General features: G+C 42.4%; 2 protein-coding genes across 4 annotated transcripts; one reads left to right on the top strand and one right to left on the bottom strand.

Moving 5' to 3' along the window:
• The first annotated feature begins 4,272 nt into the window (after positions 1-4,272).
• On the top strand, positions 4,273-9,747 carry tnnc1b (troponin C type 1b (slow)). Its single transcript, XM_071523562.1, has 6 exons — positions 4,273-4,398; positions 7,061-7,091; positions 7,858-8,004; positions 8,600-8,714; positions 9,015-9,151; positions 9,460-9,747. The coding sequence occupies exons 1-6, from the start codon at positions 4,375-4,377 to the stop codon at positions 9,489-9,491; spliced, it is 486 nt and encodes a 161-aa protein (XP_071379663.1). The 5' UTR covers positions 4,273-4,374; the 3' UTR covers positions 9,492-9,747.
• A 2,462-nt stretch (positions 9,748-12,209) lies between these two features.
• Positions 12,210-18,130, bottom strand: kiaa2013 (KIAA2013 ortholog). 3 transcript variants are annotated; one of them, XM_071523594.1, is made up of 4 exons: positions 16,758-18,130; positions 15,316-16,169; positions 13,849-13,906; positions 12,210-13,685 (listed from the first exon to the last, which is right to left on the bottom strand). In XM_071523594.1, exons 1-3 carry the CDS (start codon positions 17,713-17,715, stop codon positions 13,856-13,858), a joined length of 1,863 nt encoding a protein of 620 aa, XP_071379695.1. In that variant the 5' UTR covers positions 17,716-18,130; the 3' UTR covers positions 12,210-13,685; positions 13,849-13,855. The 3 variants fall into 3 exon arrangements, with proteins under 3 accessions (XP_071379695.1, XP_071379686.1, XP_071379704.1); XM_071523585.1 differs by having other exon boundaries at positions 12,210-13,906; XM_071523603.1 differs by lacking the exon at positions 13,849-13,906.
• Between the last annotated feature and the right edge of the window lie 419 nt (positions 18,131-18,549).

Genomic DNA, 18,549 nt, shown 5'->3' with positions numbered 1-18,549 from the left:
GTGTTGGGACGGTCCTGCAGCGAGCTTCACCTTAGGTCCCGCAGCCTTCCCTCCTCTCCTGCTGGCCCTGCCGTCGCCGAGCCAGGCCACAGCGCTGATACACAGGCACACGAGCCCCAGTCTGCTCATCGTCAGCTATAGGCTTCTTTCAGGCAAGTGTGAGGAATCCGGACTCAGTGAAGGGCTCTCTTATAGCCGCAAAGCCTCTTGGACCGAAGAAAAAAAAAAAAGCCAAAGGTGAAAAGAAGGAGAGAGGAGGAGGAAGGCCTTGAGAGAGGAAGCAGGGAGGAGGCTGGCAGGAGGGGAACGAAGAAAAAGGAAAACATTTTTTGAGGCGATGGGGACAAAGGCCCTCATTCATGCATCTTAGGGTAACCACCTACAGCTCTACACCCCCTACACACACACACACACAGTCAGTTTTTAAATGGTGCATTGGTCATATGCAAAAATCCCTACCAATCAAAGTATGATATGTTTGCTTTTGAGTGAGATCAACGACAAAATTTAGTGGAATATTGTGAAACAGTAAAGGTCTCTACATACACATACACACACATACACACACACACACACACACACACACACACACACACACACACACACACACACACACACATCCCACACTCTACTCCACCATCCCTGGGTCCAAACAAACCGACCCCAAAAAGGAGGTTGAGTCCTCAAATACTTATTGCAGGCTAAATAATAACTATTACTCACATTTCCTCTTGTTACTAAAATGAGTAGCTGTTGTAAGTATTGAGGATTTTTGACTCTAATATTACTTTTACTTAAGTATGTTTTCACTTAAATATTGTACTTCACACACATTACAGAGTACATACTGTAGGTTCTCCACAAGCATTGCATCAAAAACTAGCATTCCTATAGGATATATAGGCATGTATAGATAGACATGTATATTTTGCTTTGTTTATGCACTTATTTTGTGATTTCTTTGTAATTAAAAGAATTTAGCTTGTCTGTCATCTCCTCCCTTTTGCACTACATGGAAAATATCATACAGTAATAATGTTCTCTTTCGTAAAAAATTAGCTCACCAACTTTTAGTTTTTTAGTACATATCGAATAAGCTGAATAAGCTTGAATAAGCTACGAGGACCACAATGGAAATAAGTCTTTTTGACTTCATTGTGTGTTAAATTCCTCGACAATTTTACTATATGTGTGTGGTTGTGGCGTAAGGGCTATCAACCTTATGTAAATTTTAAAATATGTCAAATAAAATCAATCAGTACACCAGTAATTTTACTTCTTCTAAAGTAAAATTTCAGTACAGTAATAGCATGTTTTAGTACTGTGTCCAACCCTGTGACGTCAAACCACTATAAGACCCCTCCTTCTGTCCCTCCCACTTTCTGCCTCAGACAGACAGCTCATCTGCCAGCAGTAGTGAACTGTAACTGTAACTGAGGCCGAGCGCTCCAATAGAAACTCTGCTCGCATGAAAGGCCGCTTTGTGGCCAAGCCTCATGATTGGGACTCAGCAGCCACACTCCTGAGAAATTCTTCAAGTGTTTTGAGACTCTGCTTGACCGCATACGTTTTCCCTGTTTACTGTCATTGTTGACCCTCCCTCTCCTGTGTTAACACAGCACGCATCTATATATGTGTGTGTGTGTGTGTGTGTGTGTGTGTGTGTGTCATCATCTACACTTGTGGCTAATGTTTTTGTATCCTGTATCCTGGCATGTAGTCCACCCACTTATAGGAAAGTTTACCTTACATGAAGTTTTATTCTGGAGGTGGGATGGAGGAGTAGACCAGCGTATGGGTTTAGAAATATACAGAATTAGCCTTTAATTACAAATCTAGTCAGTGTCATCCACCTCTGATATGATGGATATGATACAGTTCCATTGATTACGTATTTAGTGTAGAATTGACCAATACTCCACTGGTCTATGGGAAGCCCTTAACTTGCACTGATTCTAATGTGATCTAATCTTGATCAGATTCAGCACAAGTGTGCATGAATGTGGTTTTATTATTATGCTGTTATTTTTCTTTTTCTTATTCTGGCTTTCATGCAGAGTTTTAGTATCCCATGGTCTAACTGTTGTTTCAGAGGTTTTTTCAAAGGCTCAAGTGTTTAGAAATACTGAATACTTGTATTTTTTGGAATTGTTTGGCATAAAAATGGTGAGCTCTTTCAATCCAAAAATATGAGTACAGGTATCCACCTCCAAAAAGCCAATATACAGTATATCAGTTTCCGAATTTCCTTATATGCCATGTCCGGGATACTAATTGTACAATTTATTTTTCACACACCGCTTTCAAACCATGCCACCAACAAATCGTCCCACTCGTTGCCACTGTGGTCTCTGCATCCTGTTTGTGAGGTCTAAAAGAACACAAACTGCTCAGGAGCAAATATTAACAACTCCTTCAGACTTCCCGCTCTGGACAGACAGCTGTGGTCCAGCTGTCTGCGGGTCATTTTGACGTGAACTACTACAATGTTATGTTCCTGTAGATGCCGTGGATTATGCAAGAGGTTGACCTCAATTGACCCCTGGCATTTAAACAAAATGTTGGGGCTTCCACATAGCTACTTACCCTATCTAATTCACCGCTGGTCACTGCTACTCCTTTGGATTAACCAGTTTAAACTGTTCAGCTTTCCACCCAGTGCATGCTGGGATAGGCTTCAGACCCCATGACCCTGAATAAGAATAAGAAACTGAATGAATGAATGAATGAATGAATGAATGAATGAATGAACGAATGATTGAATGAATGAATGAATGAATGAATGAATGAATGAGTCTTGGAGTGAACAATGTGTGATAACAAAAAATTCCAAACATGAAATCATTCAAAATCCTAAAAGGTATTTCTCTAGATCCCTAAACACACACCTAATCCAGTGCCTCAAAACAGCATTAACCAAATATAGCTCAGATCATTTCCATCCAAACCTCACAGCTTTTTTTCTGCTTATGGAGGTATGGCTATAGTGAAATATGACATTTTAATACACGCACAACTGTCATATCACTTTTTGCCCGAGTCACAAAAAATAGAACAATGTCCATCCTGGATCTCTAGAGACAAAATAAACTTCTAATCTAAATCATTGTGCAGAAGTAAGATGATTTGTCTATTATTGATATTAGTGACGTTATTTGGAAAGATCGCTGCTGACAGACTCCCATTTGCCTCTAGCGTTCCAAGTCATCCTTGAGGCCATCTGAGAGCTTGTCGAGGTGCAGTTTGCTGTCGCTTTTGCCGATAGATTAGCAACATTTCTCACCGTCCGTCCGTACTGGCCGGGTCCAAAATCAGAAGTCTAACCTTTGACCTCTGAACCGCACTACAGCTGCTCACACAATGGCAGGTGCTGTCTGTCTGTTCCGCATAGTGTTAGTGTTAGCTTTAGAACAAAGATTTATCACCATACCCCCCCTCCCCCCCCCCTCCCCTCCCTGCCCCCCCACCACCATGTTGGTAGAGGCCTACTATTTTCAGTCAAGGACGCAACGCATTCAAAATAGCCCTATCTGTGTACGTATTGTCATAAAGACATTTGGCTCTTACTCCGTACCCGGGCCACATTAAATCATTAAATAAGGGGAAATGAGGCGTACATAAGGAAACTAAACATGCAAGAGCCTATAGTGTGATCTCACTATGGCGTCTGTCCTTCAAATTGGTCCAATATGGAAAGCTTATGTGTTTATGGTGAAATTGATACCGCTGACCTAACAAGCATTCCCTGTGATGCCATCCAAACTGTTGACAGGGTTTCCACTGACACACACACATCCCTCACTTTGCCCTATAGAGACCATGTTAGATCAGTTTCTGCTTGACATCTTCATATTACAATGCAGGACAAATACAGCTAATAACGCACCGTTATTGAGGATAAAGGACCTGTTTTTGCAATATAGGCCAATTCCAAGAACAATTAAATTCCATTCAAAAAAAGTATGACAGGAGTATTATCAGAAAAAGGGGTATCCGGTCATATCTGCCTCCGCTGAACAGAGAGACTGGCTTTAACTCGACTCCTGCTGGGTTTCCTATTCACTCTAGAGGCTGGAGCAAAGAGACAATGTCGCCAATTTAGGTGCTGCTGTCAATGCTCCGCTATTGTTGGACAAGCTCTGTTCTTCCTCTATTTATAGATATCTCTTTCTCTCTCTCTCTCTCTCTCTCTCGCCCCCTCTCCCCCCTCCATCACAGTGGGATTATGCGGGGTGTGTCAAGGTTTTTTTTTAGTGCCACACTCCTCCAGCAATAAAGACAGAGGCAGGTATTGCTTCAAGTCTTTGTCCTGTATCTGAGTGCAGTAGCAGCAGTGTGTGTGTGTGTGTGTGTTTCTGAGACGGACCAGCAGCCATGGATGATGTATATAAAGCAGCGGTGAGTACAGACAAGGCCTTGTCCAAAGTCCCAAGTTTGATGTGTTGTTTTAATTTCTCTGCCAGGCGATAATTGGCTTTGAAGTGACGGCATAAACTTGCATGTGGTGATCAGAGAGGCTGGGAACAAGTGGGTGTATTTGGACTGATGACCTACATGGCCTGGGCTTGTATAAGAAAGACAGCAGCATATAACCAAATGACATAGGTGGTTTCTGTTGGCTACACAGGTATCTGATACAGTCTGGAATATGTGAAAATAACAAGGCATCAGGACAGACATGTTAACTTTAACACTGCTCCTATAATGCCCATCATACAGACAGGCCGTACATTTGTTGGGCACAAGCCAGAGGTCAACACAGGTTCACTGATAACCAGAGTAAAATCATTTATACTGGCCACAGGTGGACGGGCATAGATGATGTGCGGATGATGCTTCAGGAAGAACTTTTGTAAACTCTTTTTTTTTAAATGACAAAGTATCTCCATATAGCTTGTAAAGGGAGGGTTTTTTTCCATGTACATGGACATGACCTCAACTTAACTTTGACTGGTCCAAAAAAAATTTAGTGTGTGAAGAGTCAACTAAACATGGTCCTACACTGAGTTCATGTGTCATTGAACACCAGTGAGATTATAGACTCCTATGGTTCCTTGCTGTTCCTAAGATAATAGCTTTGCTGTTGCAGTAAAAACACAGTAGACAATATTTTTTTTTGCTTTGAGAATGTGATTGATGCTCATATATGTTTATAATAATTAATATACAATATATAATACAACATTGTTAAAAATGGCTGAATTATTTTCAAATGTACTTATTCAAGAAAAGCAAAGATAATTTGAAGGTTTAAGAACTATATCCTATAACTATAACTATAAACTATAACTAACTATAACAATAACAATTAATAATATTAAATAATAGAGTTTACCACGTTTTTAGGCTGACATAGATCTTTATGATGTAAATTCATAGTATAATATGAAACTGATGTAGGTTATATGATCATGGGGTCCTCCCAAAAATAATTTGATGCTTTTCTAAAAATATAATTGATTTTTATTTCTATTGATGGTGGCTTGCCTTTTGATGATCACTGGAGGTCACAGTTTGCCCTGCTTTTAATTAACCCTACTTCTCAAATCATTATTTGCACACAACACACAACAGCACAGTTCAAAGGCAAGTTCAGTCTCTCCGTGTTCCCTCTGCTAATATGATATTCCTCTGATAACTCAAGACAATGCACCTAGTGACAGTGGGGGTTTCTGAACAGCATAAAGTGACGTCTGCTGAGGTTAGTTCAGCTTTCTGGCATCTCTCTGCCTGACAACAATAGAACAAAGGACAGTTGGACAGTTAAGGAGGAAGAAGAGGAGGGACAGCTGACAGCTCAAACAAATGGCCAACAGCAGCAATGGTGTCAGAAATACCCCCCCACCCCCCACACACCCCACCCAACCCCAACCCTCCCAATCTACTCTGCTACACGACAAGAATAGTAGGTGAAGAAAGCAGCATGACATTTTAGTCATACTGCGGCGAGGGCTGCAAAGGCTGGAAGTGGTTGAGGTGCTGGACGCAACAGCTTCTGGGCAGAGGAGTTCAAGGACAGAGACTGACTGACTGACTGGCTGACTGACTGACTGACTGACTGACTGACTGGATGAATGACTGGCTGACTGGCTGACTGACTGACTGACTGACTGACTGACTGGCTGACTGACTGGATGAATGACTGGCTGACTGGCTGGCTGACTGACTGACTGACTGGCTGACTGACTGGATGAATGACTGACTGGCTGAATGACTGGCTGACTGGCTGACTGACTGACTGACTGACTGACTGACTGGCTGACTGACTGGATGAATGACTGGCTGACTGGCTGGCTGACTGACTGACTGACTGGCTGACTGACTGGATGAATGACTGACTGGCTGAATGACTGACTGACTGACTGACTGACTGACTGACTGGCTGACTGACTGGCTGAATGACTGGCTGGCTGACTGACTGGCTGACTGACTGACTGACTGGCTGACTGACTGGCTGAATGACTGGCTGGCTGGCTGGCTGGCTGACTGACTGACTGACTGACTGGCTGACTGGCTGACTGACTGACTGACTGGCTGACTGACTGGATGAATGACTGGCTGACTGGCTGACTGACTGACTGACTGGCTGACTGACTGGCTGGCTGAATGGCTGGCTGGCTGGCTGACTGACTGACTGACTGACTGACTGACTGAATGACTGACTGGCTGGCTGACTGACTGACTGACTGACTGACTGGCTGACTGACTGACTGGCTGAATGACTGGCTGAATGACTGACTGACTGACTGGCTGACTGGCTGACTGACTGACTGACTGACTGACTGACTCGCTGACTGACTGGCTGACTGACTGACTGAATGACTGAATGACTAAATGACTGACTGACTGACTGACTGACAGATAGACAGACACACTGTGAGATGTGAGAAAACACAATCATGAAGCAAGATACTGAAAAAAATAAGCCAGTTTAATCAATCATTACACTTGCTGGAATTAAATATAAGTGCAAATATAATGTGGTAAAAATAAATGGGCGATTGAAAAAATACAGAAAAATAAATAGTGCTTTACCTAATTTCTTCTCCCTTTCCTTCAGGTTGAGAACTTAACAGAAGAGCAGAAAAATGGTGAGAATCAGGAATCAATATGATCTCTGGTGACATGTAATGCTGCTACTAATATTGCTACTACTACTACTACTACTACTACTTTTACAATTACTACTGTTGCTACTACTATAATGAGTACTCCTGCTATTACTATTACTACATTTACTATTATTTACTACCACTATTACTTCTACTGCATTTTGGTAATATATTTCTATTTAGGCCTTTACTTAGTGTGCGAAAAGCTAAGGGATCGGTCCAATCCCAGTCAAATGCAACTGACTGTAAGATCATGACAATCCACTTGAATTTCTACAGGTTGGTCAGAAACATCATTTTATAGAGATCCAAGTCACTTGTTGATATGTTGAGATTTGAAGAAAATACAGCCATTTGAACTTCTGTTGTGTTGTGATACTAACAAAGACTCAAATACCCACAATGCCTTGTGAGGCAGGAATCTCAGTGCATTCCTTGTCAAGCTGTGGTAACCTGTTCATTGCTGCTAGCAGCCATATTTCTATTTTCCATTACTATTTCAAAAATACTAATCTTTAATAATAATAATAATAAATCCTCAATAGTGTTGGTTAGTTGGTTAGCTTGGATAGCATTCCATAATGAGTTTTACCATCATGTCAGCAATCGTTTTGTGAGAGTCGGCGTTATATTTTTGATATCTAATTTTGGAAAAAACGTGTTAATTTTGATTTAGTTATGAAGAACTTCAACACTTATGTCCCTCTCAGAAGTTAATAGTTGCCGATGGTTGTTCCCCCCTCAGAGTTCAAGGCTGCATTTGACATCTTCATCCAGGATGCGGAGGACGGCTGCATCAGCACCAAAGAATTGGGGAAGGTGATGAGGATGCTGGGGCAGAACCCCACCCCAGAGGAGTTACAGGAGATGATAGATGAGGTGGATGAGGATGGTAAGCTTGCCGCATCGCTGCACTGCATGACTCAGAGCGACTCATCATATATTTGTTTCCATCACTATGCAGTTACTTTTGGCCATGATCACGTAAGACATCAACATGAGACTTTTAGAATCAAAGCTGCACTAGACAGCTTCACACATTGGCGGCTCCAAATGGCAGCGAGAGGTAACTGTTTGAAAAATGTGAACTTCAAAACCCAGAAATCCTCTAAGGTGTTGATACCAAAGTGACAACGTTAGGACAACATCTAAAGTTGGTGAGTCCAGCTTTCTCTGGACAGAGCACTCACTTGTTTCTGTTTAGAAGATACTTTTGGATTTCACTCTGTTTCATTTTGATGTGTCACTTTGAATTTGAAAATTTCCCACCATTGATCACACTGACACCAGAATTTAATTTGGGCAAATAGGATGAATCTACAGCATCTCTATTAGTGTGGATGTTGCAGCCCCAACTTGTGATTTAGGCTAAGACGGATGGATTTTTACATAGAAATAGTGCTTAGTGCAGCTTTAAATGACGTCGCAAACTGTACGAACCACAATAGTGAATTGTTCCTCTAAGATTTCATGGTGTGTGTTCGCAGGCAGCGGAACGGTAGACTTCGATGAGTTCCTAGTTATGATGGTCCGCTGCATGAAGGAGGAGAGCAAAGGAAAATCGGAGGAGGAGTTGGCCGAACTGTTCCGCATGTTTGACAAGTAATTCTCTTACTGGACTTCCTCATCACGCTACATTTGATTTCAGAACTCAGTGGAACATCCACTAACTTCATATGATGTGAGAAAATAGCACCTTTTGATATCACTGAAGCCAAACTGAGCTGTCATAGTACCTTGGATCATTACCCAGAACTTCACTAGAATGGCCCACATCAGAAAGAAATCTGGTTCAGCACAGCACAGCGCAGCTCAGAATGGCAGTTCAGTGTGAAAAAGGTTCAGCTAAGCAGACGCTCCAGATGTGCTAAGGTATGACTGATTCTTTCATGTTGTGTTGAGGAACGGAGACGGCTACATCGACTTAGAAGAGCTTAAGGCCATGCTGGAGTCCACCGGAGAGGCGATCACCGAGGACGACATCGAGGAGCTGATGAAGGACGGAGACAAAAACAACGATGGCAAAATCGACTATGACGGTACGGGAATGGGCCCAGTAGTGACACACTTCAGTAATCCACATATAGAGTGTTCCCAAGTAGGGCAGCTGAACATTTGGAATCAGACGGCTCACGAAATCCATGTGGTACAACGTAGGTCAGCACTCCCAATCGGTTAAGCCTCATAGATATGGAGTAGTAAGCATAAAACATTAGGGATGGGACGATCTGCATATCTCACGATACAATTCGATACGCGATATGGGGTTCACGAAAATGTACCGAATATTGCGATTAATTTTTCTGCTTTGTACCTTCACTTTCACTTTGTACCTTCTCTCCGACAGAGTTCCTGGAGTTCATGAAGGGTGTTGAATAAAGGATTCGGGTCGTACAGCAGCATCTTAACGCTTCCTCCTAGCTGGAACACCATCTGATGTCATTCCCGATCACACGCCCCCACCTCCTGTACGGTTGGAACTCTGCACACAAACAGATCTGTCCTCAACTTGTCCCGTCACTTACATACTCAAGAAACCTCCATGAGACACTCAGAGGTTCGCTGGACTGCAAATTTCTTTATCTCTGATAATGATGGCTAAATGAAAGTGTCATGCATTTTAAGAAAACATATATTTTCAATAAAGAGAGAATTTCAGTATTAAATATTTTGTGTTTTGTAATGTGTGATGGAATGTGTTAGTTACAAGAAATTCAGCTGTGTACATGTAAGATATGACTTCATTACCAGGAAAGGGGGTTTGTACATTTTGATGAAGAATTCATTGATTACCAGAAGAGTTGGCTTTAGAATACAGTGACTTTCTAACTGTAGCCAAGTCAACGCATTCATTCAATTATGAATGAAATGATTTGTTTAGTGATTCTCTTAGTACCAACAACACTGTTCTACCACAGCAATTTGGTGTTAACAGGTGGAGTTTTTAAGGTCAAGGCAGCTTCACTCACTCCAGTCACGCAGTAAATCTCAAAACCTTGGTGCCAAGAGACAGGCCCGGTCCAGCAGCAGACTTCAGGACACCTCCAGCTCCTCCCACCTCCAAATGCAATCATGCGGTGAAACCTGAAACTCTGAGGACAGCACACATGCAGACAGTTAAGTAAGAAGAGAGAAAGCGATCATGTGTCTGGCAGAGAATCTGCCAGTACAGGCTGTTAGTGTCAGATATGCTGTTTGCTCCCATCCTGTGACCTCCACCCAAATGTCCATGGCTAATAATGTCTTGCCAATTTATGACACTGGACGTAAATCTGATTGTGTGAGGATTGCGTTTAACTTGTGGGACTTGTGAGAAGTCGAAGTGTTGGTCACAAGTCACATGGTCTGCTTAAGAAAATGTCAGATCTTCAAGTTATCATCTTAAAAACCTGTGTGCATAGTTAGAACTGAAAATTCCCTTGAACATAAAAAATATGGTTAGGGTTAGTCTAGGATAGGTCATTCAGTTGCTTGTTGTTTGTCTTTTATGGCCTTTTTGAATGATTTTATATGATTTTCATAAAGGCAGCCCACAGAGATTTTACTGTTTTAAATTTTTAGGCTATAATATTTCCCTTGTTAGATTTTTCCTGGCCATACTGTAGCAATTTAATTTCCTTTAAGGCTAATGTGTGTAAAGTAACCATTAATACTTTAATTTGAAAGCAGTTTTAGTTATTAGTAATTATAATCATTTGATACGAAATAATAATTTAAACTGATTTTAGTACAAGCTAAAGTAATTTACAAACCTCAAGCAGGACTGTCTTCAGTAACCAAGCAGTAACGTCATTCGGCACCAGGTGTCGCTAGTTGATTTGATTAGAAATCAACAAAATGGACCGGACTTGTTGACTGAAACAGCGGTCTGTAGTTCAGATAACGGACCTCAGAATGCCTTCATTGGCCAATCAGAATCGAGTATTCAAAAAACTGTGTAATCCCAATGTGTTTGACTGTCTGGAGGTCCTGTATTGTGTAACCGAATGGAGTTTACACTGCGAATTCTGACTGTTTTGCCATTATCTGGAAATGGAGTAGGGACATTTTGTGAACTTCATTTGATTAAGGAAACCGGTGAACTGATTATTCACCTTTAGTATGAAACATGCTCCATACCATGTTTTACTTTTGAAAAATATGAATTCTTAAATAGATGGCTAGACCCAAAATGAGGAGTTAGGAAATACGTGTATTCTTTGGTATTTTATGTTTCATAGTTGTTAGGCTACTATGTTCGATACTATGTTAATTTTGTGACTTTAATGTGATGAAAGTAAGCACTTAGTTTTAGTATAGGCTACAACAAATGCTCTGAACCATGTTTTAGCCTTAAAAAAATATAGCCTACTTGCTAGCTAGACCCTCATTGCCTAGCTACAAAAGAATAGTATTTTCTATTTTACATTCTGTAATTGTTAGTATGTTAGTATTGCAAGTACAATATGAGTCTATTGTTTCATCTTTTACTTTGTAATGTATGGAGCTGAAGGCAGTGTTAGGTCTACATGAACTTTGTTAGGAAGCTTAGCTACAAAATGACAATAGAACGTGTCAGGAATGCATGTCCAAGATGTGCATTTTCTCTCAGGAAAAAGTGAGCCAATAAATTACTTCTCATTACCTTCAGCCTCCTAGCCTGAAGACACTACACACATTACATGTAGACTGCAATGCCTTGACTGGGCTAGAGTATTATGGCTGAAGTGTTGTGTGATTTATTGGTGTGGTTAGTGAGGAGAATCTTGGTGAATGGGGAACAGGTGTGAGCAGCCTGCATATAGTGGAAATACTAACTGCACTATAAATATCCTTCAGACTGGTTGTACGCTTCTTTTAGCTTATAGCTCCTCAGGTGATAAGTGTTAGAAACCCTTATCTCTACTCTATAATGCATGCATGTGTATTTGCATTGGGATGTGTGCTGTTAAGATCACAGGGATGACTAAATGTAAAGTTTACTCCCTTCACTAATATTATGGTCTGGCACAATCAGTTAATGTATGGACAACTGCTTGAAGTCTGGCAGCTGATCTGGATACAGGATTTGTCCACATAAACAGAGAAACAACCACTGAGTCTTGAATTTATTCAGACCGATGTTCTTATTCATTTATTCACAACCACAGCTGTCATTCTTACTATTGTGTGTAGTACAACGACAAATGGACAGTGAACCAGACTGGACCTAGAGATGTTTAAAGTTGCTAAAATGCCTACAATGAAGATGAGATTTGCCTCAAGCTCATTAAGGCACAGCTTCCAGATATTGGTTGGACTGCCCCAGACCAGGAATAACAACAGAAACAACAGAATCAAAATAAAATCAAACACGTTCCTGTTGCAACTCCAGTTTCAAAATTTTCTTTTTCATATTTCTGCTTCAAACCCACAAAATACATTGAACAAATTGTCAGACAGCATACTTAAACATTTTGACATAACAATTCAGTGACTTATTGTCCCCAACTTCAGACAAGTTGAAAATATATTCCTTGCTTCAAGTTCACATTATCATGAACTATTCAAGTACAATCCAATCAGACTGTATTTATGATCAGAATAAATTAACTTCTTAATTAAGGCACACTCAGTAGTTGACAAACACCAAAGGAATTGATCTGATAAAGCCCTTAAAACGTAATATGAAAACTGAACTGTATACAAAAGTGGTGAATCAGTAAGCACATGTAAAGCACACTTCACACAAGAGCTGCAAAACACATCTACATGACCAGGAAAATCAACAATAATCAGGCTCCAATGACAGAAAAATGGATTTTTAAACATTATTTGCAGCTTATTGAGTAGAATGTTACATCAAAAACTCACTTCATCTGTGGGAGTAAAAATGTATAGAATCAAAAAAAATATATATCAGAGCCAAGAGGAGCGGAATAGCCAATGATTGTACAGAGTATGTAGCAATATGCAGATGAAATACATGCAACTTGAATCATGTCAGAGAGCTTATTAAAAAGCATTTTGGTTAAGCACAGACGGCGTTTAGATGGAAGATGTGTGTAGCAAGAGAGCATGCAGTGAGCTATACTGACCTCTCTTGGCCAATCATGCTCAGTTTAGCATTTTAGAAGGAGGTGGCCCTGCTTTGCCTGGACAACCATTCCTCTAACATGATGACTTTCTCATGGAATACAGGGTAACATGCTAAAAGGAGGGAACACTGCCTTTCTGTGTCCAAACATCACAGTAATCTGCTTTGTTGTACACTGTAATTATGTTCACTAGTCTTAATCAGGACTAATAAGAGATGTTATGGAACTAAATGGCCAACAGTGGGGTGGTACCCAAAATATATGGGTTCAATCTGTGGTTATGATGATTACTTTGAAAATCAACTAAAACATGCGTCATTCAGCCATTTAATTCACCTGTTGGAAATTTTAAAAACCAAGCACCTCCATATTGCCCAGTGACTGAATTAGCCAGCAGATGACTCCTTTCATTCATGTCCATACTTCAACCTGGAAAGTGTTTCCATGTTGACTCTAGCAGTGCAAAGGTATCTCTCTATCCATAATGGATGACATTCCTTCAAAGAGCAGAGTCATCCTGTAAAAAATGAATAGAAGCAGCGTGAGCAGAGGCAGATCATTGGCCAGACAGGCGGGGGGTCACTTGGGTTCAGCACCAACGCACTAATGTTAAACTGTCCCATGCTGTCAAAGCTCAAAGAGAACCACTACCAAATAATGAGCGTGTGAATCGCACTGACGTAATGTTCATGCAGCGTCCCTGGCATCATGGCAGCCATCCTCACTTTTGCTGGCGACCTGGTAAAGTCAGAGGGGAAGGTTAGAGCTGCTAGAATACAGATTACCGCTCCCCAACCCATCCAGAACGGCTTCCACAAGCAATGGAAAAATGTCACAGAGTTATGCTACTGTGAGCGTGGAATATTTGTGAATGAGGCGCAGCAAGATTTGATAGGTCAACAGTAAAGAGGCAAAGAGTTCTTGTTAATTTAATCAAGAGTGATTCGATATAAAACATCATCAAAAACACAAACAAGGGAAAAGCAGAAAAAGATTCCAGGCAAAGTTAGCACACAGTCCAAGCTGATCAGAAACAACCATTTAGCCTACAGCAGATGCTTCTCCCAAGTGTCCAGCATCTCACCATCACCTCATACTGTAAGGAAACCTGAAGACAAGTAGCCGTTTTACATGACAACAGACAGGACGCAAAGACATTTTGTACATTCTGGACTCGTTAGTGCCACCTTACTGCTGTAGGTTAATGTCAAATTTAGGCTCCTCATTTAATGTTGAATTATATTTTTGCTGCATATCAATCCATCAAATTCTTCATCCCACTGATATATCAGTATGAAGAATGCCTAGCCATGGTTTAAAAAAAAAAAAAACAGACCAATAAATGCTTTTATAAGATGGCATTAACTTCCAGGTAGGCAAACAAGAGAAATATTGCGGGACAAAAACCTCTTATAACTGAGAGTGTCGTACTTGAAGGCACCAGGAAATACTGAATTGAGTGTCAACTAACGTTTGACAAAACAGAACAAAGCCTTCCTATTTTACAGGACAGGCTTACTGAAGGAATAAATCTGAGCTATTCTTATTTAGTCAAGATCAACAAATGCTATACATTCGAGAATACACATGAAGTGCAGTGAAAGCAGGTGGTTTGCTAAAATGTCTCCCTACACATCATAGCTGCATCAGTGAATTTTAAGAGGACGATTGAAGTAAAGATTTCATGGTCTACGATCATGAATACGAGCTACTCTTCTACTGTTTTCAATGGAAATCAAATTCTTTATTCTTCAAAGTATCATAGAAGAAAACAATTGCAGTTAAAAAGCTTGTGCCTTACTTACATAGCTAACTGTGAATTTGTTTTCATCAAACTGCCGTTCTTATCAATTCCTTACACACATAGAAGAAAACTGCAGAGTCATCTTGTTTGAAAGGGAAAAGGGCAAGGTGCGTCTATTATACCAAACCACTCCGAACATGACCCACATGTAATGGGGGGAAAAAAAAGTCCACTCACAGGGAAAGCAGACAAAGTGAAAACTGAGAAATCAACCCACAAAGAGAGGATTGGTAGAGAAAGAGGAAATCTTTGCCACCACACACAAAAGTCAAAAAGAGAGCAGAGAAGGTCATTTTGCAGTTTTTTCTTTCCAGTTCAAAGCGTTTTATTTGTGAGTTTATACCTTGCTCCTGAAGAGGGGTTTAGCACCGGGGCCGCAGTACTCATTGTAGATGAGCTTGAAGAGGAAAAGGTGGAACAGGGTGATGAGCGAGGCCACGCTGAACCAGAAGAGGAAGGGCAGGCCCGGGTACCTGTTCGCCATGTGCTCCTCGTGGGCCAGGATGGCCTTGAGGTGCAGCGTGTGGCGCAGGTCCTGCAGGTGGCGCAGGTCCGTGGAGATGTAGAGCAGCGGCGTGATGGGTTGCGTCACCATCACGGGGAAGGTGTGCCCTTTGACCTCGGACGTCAGCTCCACCGGCTCGTTCAGGCAGCCGGCCTCGCAGGCGTACAGCTGCACCGGCTTCTCCTGCGGCTTCACCGACACGTGAAGGAACGGCTTTCCCTCCACATCCAGCAGCACCGCCAAGTTAATGAGGTCCTGGTTGTAGTGGATTCCTCTCAGCGCGTAGCTGTTGTGCAGCACGTCCGGGTCGGCCTGGAACTGCAGGTGATTCTCGGTGAACTGGAGGCCGCCGAAGCTCAGCACCATGCCCTGCATGACGCCGTGGGCTCCGGCCGCCACCAGGACCTTGCAGCCTCTCTTCTGGAGAGTCAGAGTCCACAGCGTGACGAGCTGCAGGATCTGCGCGGCGCTGCTGACCCGCTCGGGCCACAGGTTCTCCGCGTGCATGGTGGCGTGGCCGCTGAAGCAGTGGTCGGCATAGTTGAGGCTGGACTCCAGGTGGGCGTGCTCCTCACTGCTCAGCCTCCGGTCCAGCAGGGGCGCTGTGGAGGAGGAGAGGATGTAGTAGAGGGTGGTGTTCACGGTGTAGCTTGATGGGGTGTGGGAGTCGGTGATCTTCCTCATCTCCACACCTAGAAGAATAAAGAGAAAAGCCATGGTGAAAACAGATTTCTAGGAGCCTCTAGAACAGCTCTCATTAACAGCTTCTCATATTAACCATTCTTTCACTCATTTTCTCTACCCACTTAATCCTTTTCAGTGTAGCAGGGGGCTGGAGCCTATCCCAGCATGCACAGGGAGGCAGGGAGACACCCTGGACAGGCCACGGCTGATATTAACATAGGATAGGCTAAAGCAACAACTAAGACAGCACTAAAGATCTACTGTCTGTTCTGAAAGAAAAACAAAGAGCACTAACTGTGTGAGTAGTGATACTGAAAAAATGACTTCAAAGTTGAAATCACCTGTCCTGACAAATTTACTGCTGTTACATAAGCAGAATATAATTTATGGGTATAATTTTAGTTGGTATGAAATCTAACCCTTAATTATGACCTTTGACCTTTAAAACACATAAAAAAGTAGTTGCTGATGTTTTCATTTGTAGGGCAGAGTTACTGAATAACTATCACCTGCCAGTTAAATATCACACATCGCTTTATTGCAAAGAAGAGCGTAACGCTTATCAAATGAAGGTGATATGAGCTTTGACAACTCACCAGAAATAAAGAGATCCATCCAAGCCTTCTGGTGATCCAGAACCAGTTCGTCCACGCTCGCCCTCAGCAACTCCCCAAGCTCCTTCTTGGCTCCGTCCCGCAGGGTGGCGAAGGTTTCCTCCAGCTTGGAGGGGTCGATGGGCTCCGAGGTCCACACCACCGACAGAACGTTGTCCGTGTAATCCGACTTGGCCAGGACCTGGATCCTACTGTTCAGTTTCTTGGTGGCCACCACCACCAACACAATACGACCGTTCTCCACGAGCACGCGGCCAGAGGAGAGCACAAACTCTCTGTCCTCCACTTTCTCCACACTGGCGGAGAACTTACTCCCGAACGAGGGAGTTTCAGAGGAAACTTCCAGCATGGCAATTCTGTCAGACGGGTTGTTGATGTGGATTCGCTGCAGGTAGACGTTAGGCCGGCTGCGGTGGGCGATGAACTCCTCCCTGATGGTGACACAGTCCCGGGACGACTGCGAGGTGGCTGGTAAAACACAGCGGACCGAGAGCACGGACCCTTTGCGGAACCACAGCATGGTGGCCGGAGCCTCCACTCGCTTCCCCGGAAGATGGACACCCACTATCGGGGAGTATTCGGTCTGGTGGACCGGAGCTGAGCCAGGCTGGGAAGATGAAGCTACCCACAGTTTGTTAGAGTCAATGTCAACCAGGATATGGCCGTTACCTGAAACAAAAGGTGTGTCTACCTTCTCCTGAGGTGTGCTGTAGACCCCCTCTCCTCTGTCTACCAGAGACTTCCACCTGTAGATTTCAGACTGCAGACACTGTCCGGCCACTCCCCCAGACATGACCGAGCCGCTGAAAAACCTCAGCCTGCGGTCTGCACCCAGGTACCAGTAGAAGATGAGGAAAAGCAACAGTCCTATGAGGAGTCTCCTCGCCCAGCTGCTTGACAACAAGCCTGGCAGACCCTTTAGTCTTTGCTGCAGCCACATTTTGTATTTAAAATGAAGGAAGCTCAGCTTGGAATCGGTATCCAAAGACTTAACTGAGATGTTTTAAGTTGAAAATTTAACAAGTCAAGCGCATCGAAACTCGCTATCAAAACAACATGATGGAAAAGTTGCCAACCATGTTCGCCAGTAAGCTGTGTTGGATGAAAGCTGACAAACTGGCTTCGCTACTGGCTAAGTTAGGTTAGCTAACGTTAGCTAGCGCCGTGAACGATATCGGTCGAAAATTTGCTCTTGTTTCTCACATCATGGCTGCTGTCACATCTTTCATTGCACGTACACGCCCGTCACCATTCGCTTGCTTCCATCGACTGTCACATCTCGGGTATTTTCAGGTTTTTGCCTTGTGGGGAAATCACTTGTTTCCAAACAACTCAGCAGCCGCTGACACTTCTGGTTTGCCACAACTGTCGTAAAGTAGTGCGGAAATGCAGTGACCGGAAATGTCGTGATGACAATTGAGTTGTTACGATCCGGTGAATGTATTGTTGGATTTATTTTCAGATTATAAATAAGAGAAGATGATTATAGTGTATATTCTAACACAAATTACAATTGTGTAGTTAGTTCGTGTGAAACATATTTGATATTTGTTAATATGACATATTTAGTTTGATATAGCCACGACACGACGTGAGACACATCGAATATTAACCAATGTGCTTTATTCAGACGGATAGAATCATAAAAGCCTCTCTATGCTGGTGGTTGTATTCTTAAAACGCATTATTATATATAGATAGTAAATGCCAGAGGTCAGGTAAACTACCCATAATAGAGCCAGATCATTCTGTAACACCCAGTTTTTCTTTTTCC

The sequence above is a fragment of the Centroberyx affinis genome, unplaced genomic scaffold, assembly GCF_046629955.1.
Source record: "Centroberyx affinis isolate AG114_WGS23_722 - 3 ecotype Tasmania unplaced genomic scaffold, CSIRO-AGI_Caff_v1 ptg000101l_1, whole genome shotgun sequence".
Taxonomy (NCBI): Eukaryota; Metazoa; Chordata; class Actinopteri; order Beryciformes; family Berycidae; genus Centroberyx; species Centroberyx affinis.
This window is presented reverse-complemented; position numbering and strand designations above follow the sequence as displayed.

Coding starts and splice junctions, on each gene's coding strand:
- tnnc1b (XM_071523562.1), top strand. CDS start 4,375: ATGGATGATGTATATAAAGCAGCG. Junction 8,005..8,599: donor AGATGAGGTGGATGAGGATG/GTAAGCTTGCCG, acceptor GTGTGTTCGCAG/GCAGCGGAACGGTAGACTTC. Junction 9,152..9,459: donor TGGCAAAATCGACTATGACG/GTACGGGAATGG, acceptor TCTCTCCGACAG/AGTTCCTGGAGTTCATGAAG.
- kiaa2013 (XM_071523585.1), bottom strand. CDS start 17,715: ATGTGGCTGCAGCAAAGACTAAAGGGTCTGCCAGGCTTGTTGTCAAGC. Junction 16,170..16,757: donor GATGGATCTCTTTATTTCTG/GTGAGTTGTCAA, acceptor TTATTCTTCTAG/GTGTGGAGATGAGGAAGATC. Junction 13,907..15,315: donor AACCCCTCTTCAGGAGCAAG/GTATAAACTCAC, acceptor TGACTTTACCAG/GTCGCCAGCAAAAGTGAGGA.